Here is a 21,629-nt window from a genome sequence, read left to right on the forward strand (position 1 = left end):
ATAATTTTAATCAGCACAGTGTCAACATTTTTAGCATTTAATAATTTTATATCAGGCTTATATTCATTATTATAGCTCTCATAGTTGTTGGTAATATTTGTATTAGTTTGTTTTCCAAAATAAAAGTCTCTGTGAGTTTAAAATCTGTTTGAGGAGATTATAAATGAGTTATATCCTGTACAGGACAGTAATCCGAGTGGTCCGATGGTGGACCAGCCTTTTTATGACAGTGTACCGATATATGCTCGCTGATGATTAGATCATCTTTAAAGGGGACATTGAAGGAGGTGGACTTTATTTTATCTTTGCCCTATTCGCTATATGGTGCACTACTTTTGGATTCCGCCATTTTGTAGTAGTCCAGAACCATAGTGGATGATTTTCAGTATACTCAAACAATCCCACAGTGCACTGCTAAAGATAGTGTACAATCTAGCTGACATTAGTGGATAGCGGATACCCATAATGCACAGCACTATTTGGTTAAAAACCTTCATGTAGTAGCATCTGAAATTAAGAAATGTAGATAGATACCAGCTATTAAGGTGTCCTAACTTTCCCTCACAGTGAATGCACGTTTCATTTTGCAACTTATGTTTAGAAGTAATTTCTTCAGTTTTACTTGTTTAGTTATATAAGCTCCATCTCTCAATAGAGTTCAAATGAAGCTCAAAAGTCCATGTTTAAACATGTTCATGGGGTGTCCTTTTTCCACACGACTCTATATGTACTGACTAAACATTATAACTGATTTATATATTTATATATGTATGAAAGCACCCTTCTAAACTGCTGCAGTCCGGCAAGTGGAATTCTTTCTATTCATGATGCAATATCTGTAGAGAAGAGAGTTTAACTACAGACAGGCCCTGCCATGCGCACACACTGCCCATGAACCCTTGAAGAATGAGGACTGACATTGTTTTACTGAACTAATATAACTGATGGATATTTATTTTCTACCTTTATAAACTACAGACAAGTTGGACACCACATTATTACAAATTAATTCGTCTTTGTTGGTTGTTTTTAAGGTATGTCCCAAATTGTTCTTGCATATGAAAGGTGCCCATGACATGTAATGTATTTAACTGTACTATCAGAGATAGTAGAATACCAGTTATGATCTTTATGGTGATCACTTACACAGCCTCTAGAGTTCACATAGTGAAGACAACTGGAGCCATCTTAAAAATGACCACGCTATCTCTTCACTCCCCTCAGCTCAGCCCTGAAGAAGCAGCAATGCAATGCAAGCAACGGCATTATGACTGAGATAAGCACAATCTCAGCACTTTGAATTTCTGGAATGGCCTGGAAAGATAGTTACTGAAGAAAAATGAATACTGTCAGCAAATTCCTCAAGCACAAAAGAGAACAGAATATGACACACTGAGAAAACTATCTTTATTTAGAAAAAAGCACACACACCGGTAGACTTGAGCAGATTAAAAACTTTAAAATTAGTTCTCAAAGTGACAAACACTTTCCTCTACTCCATTTATTTCTGAAGAAATCCAGCTTGACATCCTTTTTATTTTTTAATTTTTATACAAATCTTTTAAAAATGGGATTGAACACAGAGTGAACAGTTTGGGTGGCTTACATTTTAAATGAAAGTAACAGGAAATGATGTATTACAATTAACCATTTTATTTAAAGTATACATAATATACAAATAGACCATTCATACTGCTTCAAACATCTATTGCCTAAATATTACAACATGGATTAAAAAGAAAGAGAAAACAAAAATAAATAAACTGGAAGTCTGACAGAGTCAGAGAAGCATTTTGTTTGGGCCGGAAAAAAAGAAAAGAAAGAAAAAAAAAGTGTGTGTGTTCTGACGGGTAATAAAATGCAAGCAAATTTGAGAGAGACATCATACAGATTCCAATTTCATTGTGAAGTACAGCAGCACATTGTGCTAAAATTTAAAGGAAATGAACTTTCAGCACGGTACTGAAAATATCACAATAAAAATGGCAGGTTAAAATACAAGATACAACATTTATTTTATGCATCACAACAAAAGTATCTATGCAGGGGAAAACAAAGAAGAAGAAGAAAAAAAAATGCAAACCAATCGTCTGCTTAGACAGTGATAGGGGAAAAGGGTAAAAAAAGAACCAAGATGCTGACACGGCTGAAAGAAGGTTCAGGCGAACTGGAGTCTCCGCCTCGTCACAGCTCACAATAGGGAATTCTGAGGAGGAATAATTACTGTCATCAAAACTTCACGGCAACTCATCATTAAAGATCTTGGAAAAACTGCAGAAAGAATTGCAGGAAAGATGCAGCTAAAGCAAATAAAATGCAACTTTACTGCCGTTCAAAACATTAATGTTACAATTACAATCATACATTTAAGTCAGTTAGAACAGAACAGATCAGCTAAACGCAGTCAGATGTCACTGGACACAGAAACCAAACGGCTCCTAGTGAATGTCTTACCTTGACTGTGTCAGCTTACATTATCTGTGCTTTTCGGATGATTTATGGGTGAGAAATATTAAGGACAAGAACATGTCATAAAGTGAAACTGAACATGTAAAATACCACAGAACATTTTATATTTCCATTAATATAAAAGCAATTAACATTTAAATGTGTAAGATGCCAATATCCTTGTGCGGTTTCAAATATTTAAGACACTAAGAATAGCCACTACACACCGTCATTGATGCGAAGCACTGAATAGCACAGCACTTTGTGGATGATGAAGTTACTGAGTGAGTTCCAAGTGCTCTCTGAGAAGTGCTTCACAGCTTTAAATAAGTAAGTACAGATTATAAACTAACTTTACATGCAATTTTTTGTCTGACCTCTTGACCTTGTGCATGAATGCTTCCAGAATTCCCACATTTTGGTAAATTATTTTTACTCAGAATTAGATAAGCAGTAAGAAAAGTTGCCCTGCAAGAAGATTCTCTACAAGTCTACAGAGACTTGCAGAGGCTGTGTGTGTGTGTGTGTGTGTGTGTGTGCCGTTTGTTTATAGAAAACGCAGAGAAGCCAAAGTGTGTCTGGCAAACAACACTCACTAATGGCTAGAACATCAAAGGATATTGTTTTTTGTCTTCTTTTGCACCGGTGCTGTCTCTCTTCTTTTCTGATTTCTCTTTGTCATGCCTGGATTCCTTTAATAAAGCAGAAGAAACAAATAAATGAGGCAACTTCAGAGCACTTTCAAAGAAGTGCAAGTTCCGTTTCAAGTTAGCAGCATTCTATGCCTTCTTCCCCTACACAACGAGTACAGAACTCACTCCTGTAGCTGAATGATAGAGGTAACGGTTTAAACATGAAGATCGTGGGACCTCCAGTGTGAATTCGGTGTCTAAACATGAATATTTTTAACACAATAGACCTCACACCTTCAACTACATAATGATCTCTGTGTCACATCGACCTTTAGAGAGTGGTCTTCGGTCTTTTAGACTGAACCAGATTAAAAGCATTTGGTGTGCCTAAGGGTGGATGCAGATTTTTAACCATTCACGTGCCTTCCTGCCTTTACCACAGTTTATGTAAAGCAGTGGAGTACTCTGTTACAAATGACCAATAAAGCAAAGAGAGCAGCTACAAGTGTTTTCATACAGAATTAGGATTGGGGGAGGGGGTACAAATTAACCCAACAATCTGGCAGACATGGTACAGAGCCCAATAAAAAAAAAATCACTCAGTTAAATCTGCTAGAGGACATCATGACTATGCTCCTTTTGGCCGCATTAAAATTATTTTAGCAAGTTGACTGAGTTCAGCAGAATACTGATTAGACACGACAAATGTGAGACTTTAATTCCTATTCATGTGTTTGCTTGATCAAAGAGGTGGTTTGAGACAAACTAAGTGAAAATCAAATCACTGGATTTAGATAACGAAACAAACGCAAAGGCAAGTGTGTTAATTAAGCTCTGCATTATCAGTTTATATTTTTTATTGTAGGCTAGGATTAAAACTATGTTTGGATTTTAAAGTTGCACTCATTTGTAGCTGTGATTTTGGCAAAAGAATCTATTCATATCTAAGGCCTACTCCATTGGATTTAAAGAGTGCCAGTGTTTCTACCTTTTTGCCTCCGGAGGTCTTGTCAGTTTTTGCCAGCTCCGTCTTGTCTTTGCTGGTGGATTTGGAGCGCTTGCTGTTGTCCTTCTCATTGGAGCGGGGCGAGTCGGGAGGACTTGCGCTCTTGCTGTGTTTGGAGGAGCCTGTGAGAAGAGGCAAGGAAGAACAGAGCAGCCGGTGTGACAAAGATAACACACACACACTCATGCACGCGTGAGGCGTCATGCTAAGGGCACTCTGATTGCCTCTGCTGGAGAGAAAGAAAGAGCGCATTCTGGTTCGTTGACCCTCCCCTCCCCCTCTCAACTCCCCCCTCAAACTACCACCTCTCTCTACCTTCTCACAGCAGCGGCCTGAACTAAGAAAAAGGGACGTTTACAACTCACTCGTTCCGTTCTCGTCTTTGCGGCGCTTGGCTTCCTGGCTCAGCTCGCGGTCGCTGTTTGAGTAGTCCTAGAAAAAGAAGGGGAACAAAAAGAGGGCGAATAAAAGAATTGATAAAAGAATAGCAATTGACGCACCATGCCACTCTCCTTCACGGCAGGAGCTCAATATCTGCTGTTTACACAAAGCTGACGCCACATTAGAAGCGGGTTCATTTGAAACCCTGCATCTGAGGACACTTTCACAAACACAGCTGAGCCAAATCTGGCCCAATAACCCTCTCATATTACTACACTACTGCTGGCTCCTGGGGGCTGAAAAATGACAAAAGTCTCCATTCAATCTGCTTTTGAATTTTAATATCTACTGGATTTTCAACATTTTTCTCCATTTCATTTAAGAAATACAAATCAAATGCATGTTTGGCAAAAAATACTGGAAACAATATTCTGTCCACATTTAAACCACTGATTACAGACCTAACACAGGGTCAAACATAAGGCTTGAACATAAGAAGGGTCATGAGATAGTTGTTGAAAAACACACATAGCTTATGAACATACTTCTCTAACCAACATACAACAGTCAATATCTCTTTCCTTTCCCCCCTTAATTATCTTTCATTCATTCATTCATTGCCTGCAACCGCTTATTCAGCGCAGGGTCGCGGTGGGTTCGGAGCCTACCCGGAATCAATGGGCGCAAGGCAGGAATACACCACGTAGGGGGCGCCAGTCCTTTGCACTCACACATTCTCACCCATGGACACCCTTAAATAGCCAACGTGTCTTTTTGGACAGTGGGAGGAAACCCTCGCGGATACGAGGAGAGCGCATTTAACTCCTCACCCGGAGTGGGGCTCAAACTCACAAGTCCAGGTCCCTGGAGTTGTGTGACAGCGACACCGTGTGTTGCACCACCCTTAATTATCATCGCATTTGTAAATAAAGAATAAAAACTTCAGTAACATGCGCTAAAAATATCTGCCACTTACAGATTCACTATATTGCCCTAGATGCCCTAAAATTACATGTTGAATTTCAAAGAATACAAATGGGAACAGAAAGGAACATACTGTGTAGAAGAGATAAACTTTGTCTCATTTTCTGTGCCAATTAAACTTTGGAAAAATATAAAATAAGCCACAAACAGGGCTTTTATGTTTATTCCAATATGTTATATCCAGCTAATAAAATTGTGCATTTTAAATAACAAAACATAGTCAGGGTTGGCCTTTGTTTTTGCTCATTTTTTGGGTTTTAATCCCCACCAGAGGTATACTCACTCGTTTGCGGTCCTTCCTGTCCTCCTTCTTCTCCCTCTCTTTGGAACGATCCCTGGATTTCTCTGTCTCCTTCTTGTCAGCCTCACTCTTGGACAGGCCTGTGCTGTGGTTGGCGTGATGCTGAGTTTGGGGGGGACAGGAAAGGGTTAAAAGCTGGGTTAAAGTCTCTCGGAAGGAGAGAGAGCAGCCCTGCCACATCATTAGCATGGTCCATTTGAGCTGCGCCGGACTCTCCATGAGAATTCACACCTGGACATCACACCTCTGAGAGTGAGCCAGTCTGCTACTGCCATCTCCAGCATACAGAACAGAAAAGATATGCAACAGCAACAGTATGAAATAAAAAATACTATAATAATGATAATAATAATAATAATAATAATAATAAGCATTTGCATTATAATATATTATCAATATAATCTAAAAACTGGTGTAAAAAGGATTTAAAACAGTGTTGTCATTCAAATATCGCTCAAAAGAAAATAATTTCTTTAAAAAAAGGAGCAAAGACCTTAACTTAAAATAAAAAAAAAAATAATAATCTTGGGCCATATCTACTAGTCTTTTTATCATTAAACATTCGCACAATGTAAAGGAGCAATATTCATATCATGTAGAGAGAGGAAAAAGGAAACATAGCAACATAAAATAAAACAATAAAAATTTCTTAAACCTTAAAGCAACTTAATTTTTTTTTTCCTGTGACTTGTCAAAAAAAAACATTTTTTTGGATCCAATGCGATCTGTCGAGAATCAAGACGTTTTATAAAGAAATACTGCAAATTTAATAATTAAATCTTCCAAATGAAAAATAATATTTCTAACCTATGGATCTAGAGAATAAATATATGGCTTAACAGCAGCATAAGAGCAAGACAGGGCAGAGATAAACAGATTGCGCGAGCCGTCTATGTCAAGGTTGTCTGAAATGCACACAATGTCAAGGAATCCAGGCTCGCCGCTTTTTTTTTTCCTCCATAACAACAGACTATCATACAAGGCTGGAGAAATGACATTTTCTTACAGCTACGATGATCAGCCTGCCACACGAAATCACATCCAGTCTCGAAATTAGGGTGCATTATGAATGAAAATATTTCTGATGATATTCATCATTTTAGAAAAATAAAGTCTTATCAACATTTCTCACGAGCCATGGGGGCAAAAGCTGCATATGGAGTTACAACCCTAGAGTACTAAAGGACTGTAATAACATTTACTCATTTACAGACCTGCAGCAAACAAATGACCTCACAGCTCCAAATATAATCAATATTTCTTTGTTGATCTCTGCAAATATAACATTTTACAAATCTGGCGATGGTAATTAAGTTGCTCATTAGGCAACATTTCTTTGAACTGATCGATAGTCTCTGCACAAGACATGAAACTTGATCAGTGACAAAACCTGGTCAGAAATTAATCAGAAGTCTTGTAGAGAGATCAGCTAACGCAAAATGAGTTTATAAAGGAAAATGACATCATGCAGCCAGTATAAAGTGTGCAGAGTCTCTAAAAAGACAATTGACAACAGCTCCAGCAGTCTATCAGTGTTAGCTAGTAACATAACATCGCCTGCAGGAACAACTCCACATATCTCTGCTAATAAATACTAAGAAAAAAGAACTGAAGCAAAGACAGGAGCAAGGGAGGGGGAAAGAGGGAGAAAATGTGGGGGGAGAGAGAGAGATATCGTTAGTGCAGGAGAAGTGTGGTTGAAGGAGTGACTGTGCAGAGGGACTTAAAAAGAGCCTTTCAAGTTGTGAAGCCACATTTCTGCCGCCTAATTAGGGCTCTTACAGGTTCCACTCTTATTGCCAAGGTGCATAATATTTTCTTTGAGCATTCAAAATCAGCCTAAACCTTGCAGATCCTGCATGTCTATTTTTGTTAAACCTCTCTAGTTCGCATTATCTAATGACACCTTTTATAAAGCGGGATTGAAGCAAACTAGGGTGGTGCCCATTAGGCCAGACCTGTTTGTAGAAAACATCAGAATATACATTTGTTCGTATTTTGATAATGCGGAGGCGGGAAAAGCGCTCAATGTCATTTAAACAACCAGAGAGGGCCACTTTGAGAAGTTTATGATTATTATCAAGCCATTATCCAAAACGTGACAAACCAACATGTCACAGCTCATCCAAAAGTACATGAATAAATAAATAAAATAATTAAAAAATAATTTGACTTAAATTCTGTGACTGCTGGTGTATTTTCACCGTTAGAAATACATTGGAAACCACATTTCCTTTAATAAAAAGCCTGCTGAAGAATTCTGAATAGTAATTCAGGAATGCGAGTTCTATACTTCTAGTTGTCAAGAACTTAATACCCATTATTAATATCCGGCAACTGCTATATGGGTTCAGCTATCCAACGGCAACTGAAATTTTCATGGCTTTGTGATTTATGGAGAAATTTAGTTTGTCTAATAATTCCAAATTAGACAACACTTAGATGCGGATTTATATCTTGATGTAGAAAGTAAAAACATACAAATCCAATCTGTAATGTATTATACACTATTCTACCAAGCTATCATTAACATACAGTCCAAATAATGGTTACACTGCAGAAAAAAAAGTCACGGTCCCATGTAGTTCTTTGCCTGAGCAGGGTTTCTGAACAGACATTATGCAATATATAATCCCCTGAGAGATGTAGGCTTGTATTGTAGCTCACTGTCTTCTTCCCCTACTATTTCTAATGGAATGACAGTAATTTATGTTCATTCACGACTGTTCCCACAAGCTTCATTTTCCTCCCTGTACTACTTCTGCTTCAGACAGAGGAAAAGATAACACTAAACGTGCTGCGTCAGAATGGTAGGAAGTGAAAGCCTATATGAAAATGTGTCTATGCTGTTAATAATAAATGATTATATAAGAATTGTGACTCATGTCAAAAATGCGTACAGTGGAACCTCTAATAACGAACTTTCCAAGATACGAACAGGGCATTTGAATATTTTTTGCCTCCACCAACGAACCATGACTCTAGAAACGAACCCGAGTCTCTGCCGAGCCAGCGGCTGGAAATGGCCACTGGCCCCAATAGGCGAGTCTCCCAGCGCCCAGACTTGAGTGAGCTTTTAAGATTAGCACATTGTAGCTTTAGCAATTTAGCATTAGTTTAAATAGCAGACATCGAAATTCGTGCTAAGTTAAACTGTATCTATGCTTCATCTCCCCACATTCACCCACCTACTCTCCGTTACTCCACCCACCTCCCACCTCCCGTCATACAGCCAGTGCCTGTGTTACTCCTCCAGCCAGTCGTCACGTCTCCAAGGTAGCGATGTGTAACCACTTAAAACTTTATTTCTGTTTTATTACTGTTACCACTGTATTTCTTTTTTATTTTTAGTAACGCTACATGTATTTTTTTTTTACTAATTTGAGAGTGTTGTAAACATATATCAGTGCAAAAAGGGTGACTTTCGGGGTGGGGGCTGGAACGCATTAATTGCTTTTCCATTATTTTAAATGGATAAAATTGACTCGAGAAACGAACTTTTCCACTTACGAACCGGGTCACGGAACGGATCAAGTTCGTAAGTAGAGGTTCCACTGCATATAAAAAAAAAAAAAAAAAAAAAAAAAATAAAACACAGCTAAAGTGAAGTTATGATTAAATTATGGCCGTTCTTTACCTTAGAGAAAGATAATGATAAAACTAAATTCAATATGTTAATTGGTGATAATTGTTAATATGCTAAAAATAAATGAGGTTAACAACTAATATTAGGAGATTAAAAAGAAATGTTAATGTACAAATGTACAGAATGTTACAGAAATTACTGCAAAAAACGAATGTTAAGAAATGTTTGCATTACTGATAATTATTGTTATCAAATGATATGAAACATTTGTGACACCAATGTTCTCAGCTTTTGGTTCACCTCCCCGTTTTTGCATCTAAAACTGACTTCTGAGTTTAGACTTGCAAAATAACTGGTAAACACGCTAGACAATATAAATGAATAAATAAATACCACAACATCTTCTGTTCAGCAGGGGTCAGCTTAGTGTATGTAAAACAGCTCCCTTGGCAAGGTTGAGACCATTAGAATACAACATATCTGATATTTCTTTAATAACATAATATCACAGATAATATCTGGGAATACCTTGAAAGCTAGCTCTGCTGGAGGGGAGGGATGGCAGCCTACTAAAAATTCTGTTGGAGTGCTTTTGCGAGTGGCGCCATCAGCATATTTTCAAATATCCTGCCATTGCCTTCAGTGACCATAACAGGGAAAAACACTTTTATCTCTCCACCAGCTGACAGGAGCTGTTCAAAAACGAGTCAGCTGCAGAATAGCAGAGTGAGCAAGGAGCCAGAGTCCAATCAGACCGTAAGGAGGGAGGGAGGAAGGCCCGAGAGAGTGCAGACACAGGGAGAGAAGTGAGGATATTGTGGAGGAAAAATTACATTAGCAGAATGTGGTGCTTGAAAGCTTGTGTGTGTGTTTAATGGTGGGAAGTGCAGGGAAATGGGAGTTAGGAGATATAAGATATGATTTCTTTCCAGCGAGACGCAAATTTTGGGTTAATGAAGGGCTTTGTGGTTTTACAACATGCAAATTGAGCAGAATCTTGTTAACAAGGGGGAAGAGATTTTATTGTACTAAATGCATGCAGTAAGCTCCAACACACAATAAAACTCGAATCACATAGCCGGCTTATGCAACTGTCTCTCATCCGCTTTTAAAGGGATCGTTTTACTCAGCGAAGCTGACGTCAACATATCAGTTGATCTGAAAAAAGCGAATACCTGAGCAAATAACTTTGCCTTAAACGGGATGTGTGCCAGGAGTCAGAATGAGATACGTTTGCTACAAAACAATTAGGTCTGTGAGACTGTGGGAGCATACTGGTTATCACACCTTTGCTTTGTATATTCTGTTTCTGCTACTTGGAAACAGTCAATAGGACTGCAAAAAATATTCAATGTTACATCAATTCAACAGTAAAAATGAAAATATGAAACCATTTAAATAACTGCAGATTTCCATTTTTATGAACTTTCCGGAGGGAAACATCCTCATTTATGAATCTAAATACTAGCTTTTCAAGGGGAGCACTCAGCTGCCAGCAAACTGGCCAAGGAACACACAAAATGCTCTAAAATCTGAGCTAAGACCTGTTATCATCCATGGAAAAAAAGGAAAGAAAAATATTAAAGACGTGGAAACATTAAGAGAGTTCAAACCTTGGAGAGTGAGTCCTTAAAGTCGTTGAGATTGTCCTGTAGGAATGAATGGAGACGACAGATGAGCTGAAGGGGTTGGCACACAGCAGGAGAAAGGGTTGTGGGGGAGGCTGGCCGGCATTCAACACATCCCCTTAAAAGACCTTCAAAGACTAGAACTTTGACATGGTTAGTGTGAAAAGCGACTGGATAATATAGTCTAAATACTAGTCTATGAAGGAGCATCTGAATCTAGATGTGCTTGGAGAACCTGTGTGTTGCTGACCAATACAAGTTACATGTTGACTTTACTGGGTTCTTTGGTCTAAGGTGTACATTCTTTCAATTCACTGTGCAAGTGCTGGGGAAGATAAAGCAGGCTATGCTTTGATTAGCATTCTAACATGGAAGCGTGCTGCAGTGCTACATTAAAGGGCCTGGTGTATCAATGTTTTAAGTGTACACTTGTTAAGTAAGGTGTTGGAGGTTAGGGTGCATATAGAATTACAACAAGCTCCCTGGTTGCAGATAAACAGCTCCCCTCTTGGAAGGCTTTGCCCATGCTTTTTTTTCCTTGGTAGCCTTTTCTCTCTCTATGTGGCTGCTGCTGGTGATGCATCTTGGTGCTTTCCCTGGATGGCTGGAAGGCCTGTCTGCCTTTGCAGAAGATGTGGAGGTCTGGGGAGCAGGGGAAATGCTTGCTGGGCCGCCTTTTTCACCACAGGGCAGACGCACACCAAAAAATAAAAAATAAAAAAAATATACTGCTTGAGAGCAAAAAAAAAAAAAAAAAAAAAAAAAACCACAAGCAAAGGTGGGCTTGCTTTCATTCATCGGGAGGATCCGGGGCATGGGCGATGCAGCAAAGGCATCCAGATAACACAGACGCCAGGGCATGATGCTATAATCAGGATCTCTTCCAACAAACATTTTCTCGTCCCGTTGTGTAATGGGGGGAAAAGTAGGAGGAAGAAAAAAAAAAATCTTTTCTTGCTTATTTACTTTTATGCATTCTCAATAAAAGAATATGCTATGGATGACGAAAAGATCTTTCACAAAAAGAGGCAAAAAAAAAAAAAAAAGGTGTTTTACAAAAATATATCTATATTTACAAAAATGCTTTATATGACAAAAATAATTTCAGAGGCACTTGAGTAGGGATTTCCACATGTACAAAAAAAGGAGCCAAAAACGTGTACATTTTTTACTATTCTGGCAAGTCCATGGTATTCTATCATAAAAATTGATATGTATTAAAAATCGTTTCTCCCCAAAAAAAACAAAAAAAAACAAAAAACTGATTAGTCCATAGGATGTGTAACTTCTCCCCCTACTGCTCTCCTATGAAGGCTGGGTTCCAGAGGCCTCCCCTGCATTCTCTCATGGGAAGTGTGGGGGAGAGGACGAGGAATGCGTGGATAAACATGTGCTCTCCAACGGGGGGACAAGAGGAAACAAGGGCACAGCCCTCCTCAGGCCATACTAACCTTAACTGCAGAGGAGTGTGATGGCGAAGAGTGGGTGTCAAGCTTTCGTCTTTTTTGTTCTGGCGGAGAAAAAACACAAAGTGTTAAAACGGAGGGAAGCTTGTACACTTGTTTTAATGACTAATATTTATTTAAACAACACTGTAGTAAAAGTGTTTCTTCACTGTATAAGCCTCCTCAGCCAAATATGAATAGAATAAATTAATAAATAAATAAATAGGATATAACATCCTGGAAAATAAAGGTTACTACCTATTCCTGACACTGGACACTGCCTTAGATCATATTGTCCTAAATTCTAAGCCCATATTAGCAACGCCAGTGAGGTTTTTCGTCAATAGTTTAGTAATGGAACTGCACTAGCAGTTCTTAGTTACTCCTTCAGACTTAAGGATGCTGCCTTACCCCGTTCTGATTCTGCTCCTTCTGATCTGGGAACTGGTGACTTGAGGGAGCCTGGCCCCGGATTTTTCTCCACCTTGCTGCTTTCCTTCGGCTTGCCCTCCTTGGACACGTCTCGCTCCTTGGACGACTCTTTGTCGGCAGATTTTCCATCGCCCTTGCTCTTCTCGTCCTTCTTCTCATCCTTCCTCTTGTCCTTGTCCGCCTTAGGTGTCTTCTCCTTGTTGTCCCCGGACTTCTCCTCCCTCTGCTTCTCCTTTCCTCCTGCCTTGGCCTCTGGAGTGCTTCCTGAACTCTTCTCTTTCTTCTCCTTTTTCTCCTTCCCACTCTTCTCTTTGTCCTCTTTCTCTTTGCTCCCTTTGGTGCTAGAATAAAAACAGTATATATTTTAAAATACTTAGGACAAGGTTTGAAAAAGTTTGTTATTGACTGTTTGATGTCTATTCACTGAGAGAAAAAAAAACATGTTTGCCTAGTTTAATGATTAATTTATGTAGCCTAAATAACAAGGCATTAATCCCAGCTAAATTCATGTCTGTGTTGATTTTAGAGGGCCATGATCTCTGGAGGTGATCCCCCTTAAATTAACATTCAGCTCAATACTGCCGGGTTATAATAGACTAAATTAGCCTATTGATGATGCAGAAACAAATGTTAAAGTACTTAATACATTGTGATCCTGTAACCTGAAAACCAACATGACAAACTGAAACATGAAAAATAAAGCTTTATGATACAGTTAAATCTGACATTATTTAGACCCATTGGTAGAAACTGTGCCATTCCCCTAGCCCCTGAACTAAGTAAGTGCCCTTAATGAATATTTTCTGAGCTCTGTACTGACTATTAGTGCCTGGAACAGACCTGACCTCTTGCCCCTCACTACTAAGGTGAATTACAAGTATACTCAGTGCTGCAATGGCTGAGCAGGGAACATTCACTGACCTCAGCGAGCCATGCTGAAGCCCGCAGGAACCATTTCAAACTCATTAAATTCGTACTGTTCCTGAATGGGACTTAATGAAGACCTTTTCTTTCCAGCTCGCCACATGACTCTCTTTGAAGTCGTCTTTCAAAATGATAGCTTTACACAATCCAATTTGATGGGCCTTTCACAATTGTCTGTATGTTGTAACAGCCATGTCTCACTGAGATGGCTCCTTTCAAGACAGTTCTTTCAGGAATAGTTCCGTTTAACAGAACAGTAAGAGGATTCTCGCCCAGAACACTGTTCAGTTTGATTACACAGTTCCTATGAAAGGCAGACTTTGATAAAAGATTGATTTATTTAGTAGTTTGAAATGATAAGCTGGTACTAAACTTCCTTATCCCAGAGGCTAAACCTTTAATAACATTATCCAAGAGATGAGAGCAGTACATCATTCTGCAGAGCTCCTGTTCAGTTACAAATGGCTTACCAGTGTGTATGTGTATGTTGGGTTTACCCACCTGTTAGGTGTGCTGCCGTTGCTGCTGTTTGCTTTATTCACCGTGGCTGGGTTTTTGCTGGCAGTTTTCGGAGCCACCTGAGATTTGTCCTTAGATTTCTCTACAAAACATCAAAATGTACATACAGCTATTACAGACTCTGCCAAAAGACAGTTTTTAGTATTTCACCCATGCTTCATAAAATGGGGCTAAGAGATCATCCCAAAAGGCACAAACGGCTACTGAAGCCTCAGTTATGGCATTAAATACAATCATAATGCCCGGACTGAACTCTTTGGCCACAATGGGACGTGGGATGGGAAAAGTAGGTCACACCAAGGTCATATGGTACAAGCTGTGCAAATGGCAACGACAATAAAAATGGCTCTGTAATAATGATAGCTTCACAAAATACGCTTATGGGGAAAAGGACAGCTGTTGACACTTGGATATTATGTACAACATAAGATGATGAGCATCCTTCAGAAGCCATTGAAAGCTCATAAAATGTGAATGAAATTGAGATGGTGCTTCAAAAAGTGTGAATTATTTAAACATTCTGGGCAAAATCCTTAGAGATGCAGTAAGAAATTTACATGTAGAAGAAGCAAAAATCAAGAACAAACAGACAGGAGACAAATCAGTCAGGGGAAATTTGGCCAAATCCATCTACAGGGAAAACAAACAGTAAGTCTCAGAAGAGGCCACTACTCTGCATATCTAATATTTTCAATTGCAATGTAAATTTATAAATATTTGGAAGAATAGGAAAAGCTCAAAACATGTTTAAGTTCAATGACTGAAAAATTAGGATTAATATACAGTATTGTTAGGCCAATATGCAATTTATTTATTACTATTACATATGTTTACATTTTTACTGTTTCAGTTATTTTCATCATCTTTCAATTGCCTACAGATTATTAGCACATTTTTGTACTATAGCATACACTTTCACATTTGAAAGAATTTACATTCATTCATTCATTATCTGTAACCCTTATCCAGTTCAGGGTCGCGGTGGGTCCAGAGCCTACCTGGAATCATTGGGCGCAAGGCGGGAATACACCCTGGAGCGCCGGTCCTTCACAGGGAAACACAGACACTCACACACTCACACCTACGGACACTTTTGAGTCGCCAATCCACCTACCAACCTGTGTTTTTGGACTGTGGGAGGAAACCGGAGCACCCGGAGGAAACCCACGCGGACACTGGGAGAACACACCAACTCCTCACAGACAGTCACCCGGAGCGGGAATCGAACCCACAACCTCCAGGTCCCTGGAGCTGTGTGACTGCGACACTAACTGCTGCACCACCGAAAAATGAAAAATACCACTGATGAACTGATTCAAATGCAATCGCTGATATAGCAAACTTGAAGAGGTGCTGTAAAATATGCCAGTGATGAAATTATTATTTCTTTTACTTGTGAATAAATGTACAATTCATTCAGATGCTCTTACATGTGCGCTAAATGTATTTGAAAATTACCATTTAATTTTACTGTGATTTGATTAGATTTTCTGAGAGGTGAAATCCTGAAAAATAATTCCAGTTAATCAGTTCGTTCTACATTACATTTATTTTCTTTTGGAGTCATAGAACTCACCCGTGTCCTCTGCAGTTCCTTCATCATACTTGCTGGTGGCAGAGGCAGCTGTGACTGCAGGTTTGCCGGTATTTCCAGGCCCATTCTGCAGGCCGCTGGGGTTAGAGGTGCTCACTGGATGCTTGTAGTGGAACTCGTAATCAGGAACCATATGCACTTTCCTGCTTTTCAACTGGCCAGAGTAGCTGTAATTCACATACATGGTCAAAATCATAGCACACACAGCACAGCCAAATTAAAGGCTTCTACAACATGGTAACTAAATTAAAATAGATTAAAATGACAATGTCAAAAGGAAAAGGCTAGAAGGCCCTTAATAATGGAATATACATTATGCTTGTTGAGAATAACACAGATGTCTGCTGAAATCATTAATGTTGTCAGATAAATAAATAAATAAAAATGTAAGTACCCATCACCTGACCAGAAATCCAGAAATTCCCCTGGTAGTAATTTCAATTTGAAAAACATTGATCTCAATATATGAAAACTTACTGATACACATACTGAATATACTGTACTAAGAGGAAGGAGGAACAAAGTAACATTAAACAAAGTTAACAAATGTCACTTCATCATTAACCTTGGGAGCAATGAACAAATACCAATCAGCGCATGACAATTTCAACTCCTCTCACAATTACTGCCCTTAATTGACGTGTGAAATATTAACACCCGCTAGCCTTCTGAAAACAAAGTGTGTCATTACAGGCAGTGGGAGAGGCAGGTGTTCTATAGAATGGCTGGGCGTCTAAAACCTTATTGTAGCAGGATGAAAAAAGCTCATTACAATTGATAACTGATAAAATCACCTCGCTGTGACAGGACAAAGGCCGCGGGGACAGCGACGAGCCCAACAAGCAAATTAATGGCATTCATTAAGTTCTGATCCGGAGGCACTCGAAGTGGGGCTGACCTGCCACTTGGCTCTTGCTTGGACTGACTGGGCTTTTTGTGGAAAGCAAGAACATTACACACCTCTCTGCACCCTCTTATACTGCACAACGCGAGCTGCTCCCTTGCGGAGAACATTACCAGCCACTACCAGATTCACCAGCTCCAATAAATAACACAAGACCTACAAATTCCATCAACAGCGCATCAGAGCATATGCCAGCATCAATTGGAAGCAGAAAAAGATAAATCTCTGCCTCTGCAATGGGGTTAAACTGCTGTGAGAAACAAAAAAGCACTCCCTGTCAACGGGAAAGAAAAGCAAATTCCTGTCAGGAATTGTAGAAATGCTTCACATTTAAGACTGGTCTTTTCAATTCCTTCACATTTCAAACTAGAAGTGGATTTGTTATTCTAGATTTGTATTGTGATTCTCTCTTAAAAGATTTTAAAGTTATTAATATATATCCATAACCAGACTTTTATAGGCTGCCAGGGTTTTCTGTAAAGATATTTTAAAATTCTTTTGGATGCCACCATTTTGAGGAGGAAAGACAATGATAAATTTTACATGCATTTAATGAATATTGTCACAAAATTTGCTTATATTCTGAAAAAACTTAAAAATTCAGAAACTATGGTAAACTATTATTTAGGACCACAGATTTGTTAAAAAAGCTCATAATATCCAAATCAGCTAAAAAGCTAATCCACTAATATTCAGAATTAAAATAATAGTTAAGTTAAGCTATGCTTGTGGCACGCCTGTATATGCATTTTGAATCAAGCACATAGTACCTGAGACAAAACAAGCAAATCCCACATGGAATCTCACCCTGTCCCATTGTTACTAGCCAAATCTCCCACGAACCTGAGTTATATGAGAACATGAGCCAAACCACCCCTCCCACAACACCCTAGAATGGTAAAAGGCCCAATCAAAATTCAAGGCCATAGCCAGCTTTCTGCTCAGTTACCCCATGGCTAATGCATAGAGGTCAGGCCTCTTCTCCTTCTCCTCCTGGCAGATCTTGTGTACACGGCACTCCAGTGCTTGGCCGAGATTCAGCACTTTGGGATAGAACGGCAGGATCTTGGTCAGCACGATCAGGATGTTGCGTATGTGGGTGTACTCACCCGTTTCCAGACAGTGAACAGAGGCCTAGACACAAAGAGACACACATAAAAGGATCATTTGCATAAAGTCATTCAGTACTTTGTTGTTTTTGCCACAATAAGCAGGTGGTATATAATTTTCTGTTTTAAATTTTGTTCAAATGCATTAAAACACGAAACATTTCGCCTCAACCATGAAAGTTCTGAGAGGGGGTTAGGGCAGTGGTTCTCAAACTGTTGTACGAAGTTTAAAGTTTAAATTACACAATCAGAGTTTTCATGATTCTCTTTTATTTGAAGTCGTTAGTGTTGTGCAAGTGGACAAACATCAACTTAGGGATCTAAAAACAGCGTACTCCCACAATAAAGTGTATAGCCATCCCAGTTTCCAACTTATTTCCAGAAGAAATAACACTAACCTTTGTCAACTTGTAATGCCACTTGTGAACGACATGCCGGAAGTTTTCATAGTCTAGTTGGTCTGCCTTGTTCCCTCCATCAAAACCACTGGCTCGGAAAATTGTGAGAAACCCTGGATAATTGCCACACTCCTGACAAAGCAAGCACAACAACAAACACAAGCCATTTACATTTTTTTTTTTCAGTTTAAAAAAATGAAGTTCTAAATTCAGAAGCTTGCTGGTATTTATACTCGCTGATTCTTTGGGGAGGGCTTTTGAATGGGGTCTTACATAATCAGTCTCAGCTGGCCTGTACCCAGACACCATTAAAAATAAATGTTCATGCAATACTAAACACAACCTCAGTGCTTTATTTGGGGTCCACTGAATTCACACATATGCGATACCCTCACTGTAAAACCAAACCACACATTTTAGTGCAACATGATGGGACAACAGCACAACATGTATAATTACACTTTGCATAAGACCTGGATGATGCTTATACAACCCCCACATCTAATGCTTAGCATACTTTGTCAGCCCTCTTTTAGCCTGTTCTTCAGTGGTCAGGATTTCCACAGGAACCCCATAGAGCAGTTATTGTTTGGGTGGTGGATCATTCCCAACTATAAAGTGCTCCTGTATGGTCAGTGAAGCTGAGAAAATGTACAGTGTGTATAGAAATAGAGAGATCATTTAAGAGGTATGCTAAAAAAATGTGTGTGTATACACACACACACACACAGCGCTTAAAGTTGAAAATCTATATTTATTACATAGTGGAATGAGTTGAGAACACAATAACATAAAATTATCAATGTAAACAATGTAAATCAAAATTATTATCTCATGGTGGTCTGGATTTGGAATCATACTCAAAATAAATGTGGAAAATCAAATTACAGGCTGATCAAACTTCAGTGGAAATTCCTCAAGAAAACTTAAAATGAGGCTTTCTCCTGAGGGATTCTGAGGGATGTCTTCTGTGGGTTGTAGACACCGCCTCATGCAACCTCTAGGAGTGAGAGCACTGACAAGTTGACCAGGACAACAGCCAGAAAGATGAGAACAGAGAAATTGTCTGTGGTCACCACTTGCAGAACCACTCCTTTATAGTTGTTGTCTTGCTAATTGCCTCTCATGACTACCTGTTGTCTGTTCTATTTGCACAACAGCAGGTGAAATTGATTCACAAACAGTATTACAAATAAATAAATAAATAATCCACTAAAAGGTTAAAGTTCTGTACCTTCTCATAGATGGCTTTATCACTGTGCCATCGCGTCACCGTCTCCAGCATGCAGCAAAGGAAACGGCCATAACGTCGAGACTCGTTTTCTGTACAGCTCGCAACTGTGTAAATGATGTCTGAGAACACCTGCATTATAAACGAGAGAGAGAGAGAGAGAACCAAATTGACAAAAGAAAAGGTGACCATGGACACCCTGCTAGAGAGATCATTGCCTTCTTCGTGATAAACACCCTTTTACACGCCGCTGCTTTAATGCACATAATCAAACACTTTGCACAATCAGACTCAGCAGGAGGCCACAGTTGTCTACAAACAAGCAGAAAAATGTGGAACTGCCAGTGTAGGCCTGTTAGCTTTGGCTATTGTCCTTACCCATGTCACTCAAACAGCTATTCATTACACAGAGCTCTTACTCATTTTGGCTAACTGCAGTAAAAACCAGGCTCAGGAAATGTGCGAGGGGCTTACGCGATCGTAGCAGAGCAGAGTGCAGAAGTTGGGCGTCTTCTGTTGGTGCACTAGCTCCACAAAGCGAGCGCAGTAGACTGCATCAATGGCAGAGAAGACACAGCGGGGGAACAAGCAGAGCTGCAGGAACTTGGTGATGGTCTCATTCTTGGTGGATTCTGCAAAGGAAAGAAAAAGGGTGGTGCTCAGAAAGCAAAATAGAGGGAGAGAGAAAAATACAGCAACAAGGATAGATAGAAGGTGGATATTGATAGAAAACAAATACAGAACTAGAGACAGAGAGAGAGACTGGAAAAGAAAACATACTGGCAAGTAACCAGTTGTCCTTCTCCAGTTTGAGACGGTGCAGCACTCTCTGCACGTGCTCCAGCTGCTTCTTCTCCTCCTCCAGCAGCTTGTCCTGCAGTGCTGTGCAGCGCTCCTTCTCCTTCTTCTTTTTGTTCAATGGCTGTGGAAGTGACAGCATGTACTCAGCATGTGACAAGCAGCTCATCCCAGAAACACAGATTCTGCCTTGCTTTTTGTCGCACTTTCAAGCTCGGCCCTTTAGAAGCTTTTAAGAGTCATTATTTCTATGAAGATATAGCAATGATACAGATTTTCAACACACTGTCAAATCATGTACACTTCAAAGCTTTTTACAATTACAAGTGTTTTCTTCAGGTTGACAACTCAGACGTAATGTTCTTTGTCAACAAAGATTCTTTGAATCTTTTTCAGTGTTATTTAATTTATTAAGTTTACTGTTTCTGTCGTTTTCAATTCATGTTTTATTTCATAAAACACAGCTGATAAAAGTCCTAATTAAAATTAAGCCTAGCTAGTTAATGCTGACACGTGACTGCATGTGTTCCACATTTCAAGTAAGCAAGTAAGTAATCCCTTACCATTTCTGTGTTCTCGTCAATAGCCTTGATCTGCATTTTGAGCTTGTTGACCTCACGTTCATAAGCATTGTGAGGCACAGCCAGGTCGTACATGGTCAGGGACCAAAAGGTGGCGTAGAACTGAGGCCTGAGGTCATCCCATACTTTAGGCGGGTGGAGGGACACCACAGCCTCATGTATAGGTGCCATCACCTGCTCGCATGCGGCAATGTACTTATGGACCTTCTGTTGTTGCCGGTTGCCTTTCTCTGCCTTCTTCAGCTCGTCGTATTTGGACTGGATGGAAGAGAAGCAGTGTGAGAGTGATGATTAGTCCAATCAGTAGCAAAACAGGTCCAAACTATGGATATGGATGTCTGTCCCAAACAAATGAAACTAGAGCAAGCACACTTTTTATACAGGAGCTAGAAGAAGCCCAGAGACTGAGCATGGCTGGCAGAGAGATGGTATGAATCAGTGGCACTAAGCAGCTCCACGCTTCACAGCTGGAGCCAGGGCTTGGAGGGGGAAGTTAAATCTGCAGCACTTTCAAGGCAAAAAAAAAAAACCCAAAAAAGCAAAAACAAAACAAAAAACAAAACCACAACACCATGCAATGAGAGTGATAATAAACAACATTTTGACTGCGTGTTGCAAAGTGGATACAAAGAAATCCATGTGGGAAGTGAAAGATGGTAAATCTTGTTATAGAAAGAAAGGGAGGGGAAGATTGTGGTGGAGGGATGTAGAAGCAGCTGGTGAGTTTC

The 21,629-nt window shown here is 39.5% G+C and overlaps 1 protein-coding gene across 1 annotated transcript in view; it reads right to left on the reverse strand.

Moving 5' to 3' along the window:
- Nucleotides 1-1,396: 1,396 nt before the first annotated feature.
- thoc2 (THO complex 2) overlaps nucleotides 1,397-21,629 on the reverse strand; it is a 70,635-nt gene continuing 50,402 nt past the window's right edge. Inside the window, exons 23-39 of the mRNA XM_066648878.1 lie at nucleotides 20,884-21,159; nucleotides 20,303-20,444; nucleotides 19,997-20,154; nucleotides 19,526-19,654; nucleotides 18,292-18,423; nucleotides 17,734-17,918; nucleotides 15,863-16,047; nucleotides 14,269-14,368; nucleotides 12,823-13,184; nucleotides 12,418-12,476; nucleotides 10,952-10,987; nucleotides 5,735-5,854; nucleotides 4,452-4,518; nucleotides 4,069-4,208; nucleotides 3,070-3,140; nucleotides 2,455-2,502; nucleotides 1,397-2,206 (exon numbers count right to left, since the gene is read on the reverse strand). Of these exons, the coding sequence (XP_066504975.1) occupies nucleotides 2,475-2,502; nucleotides 3,070-3,140; nucleotides 4,069-4,208; nucleotides 4,452-4,518; nucleotides 5,735-5,854; nucleotides 10,952-10,987; nucleotides 12,418-12,476; nucleotides 12,823-13,184; nucleotides 14,269-14,368; nucleotides 15,863-16,047; nucleotides 17,734-17,918; nucleotides 18,292-18,423; nucleotides 19,526-19,654; nucleotides 19,997-20,154; nucleotides 20,303-20,444; nucleotides 20,884-21,159 (2,190 nt within the window). The 3' untranslated portion in view covers nucleotides 1,397-2,206; nucleotides 2,455-2,474. The remainder of the gene's footprint in view (nucleotides 2,207-2,454; nucleotides 2,503-3,069; nucleotides 3,141-4,068; nucleotides 4,209-4,451; nucleotides 4,519-5,734; nucleotides 5,855-10,951; nucleotides 10,988-12,417; nucleotides 12,477-12,822; nucleotides 13,185-14,268; nucleotides 14,369-15,862; nucleotides 16,048-17,733; nucleotides 17,919-18,291; nucleotides 18,424-19,525; nucleotides 19,655-19,996; nucleotides 20,155-20,302; nucleotides 20,445-20,883; nucleotides 21,160-21,629) is intronic.

This window comes from Hoplias malabaricus, chromosome 17 (genome assembly GCF_029633855.1).
Source record: "Hoplias malabaricus isolate fHopMal1 chromosome 17, fHopMal1.hap1, whole genome shotgun sequence".
Taxonomy (NCBI): Eukaryota; Metazoa; Chordata; class Actinopteri; order Characiformes; family Erythrinidae; genus Hoplias; species Hoplias malabaricus.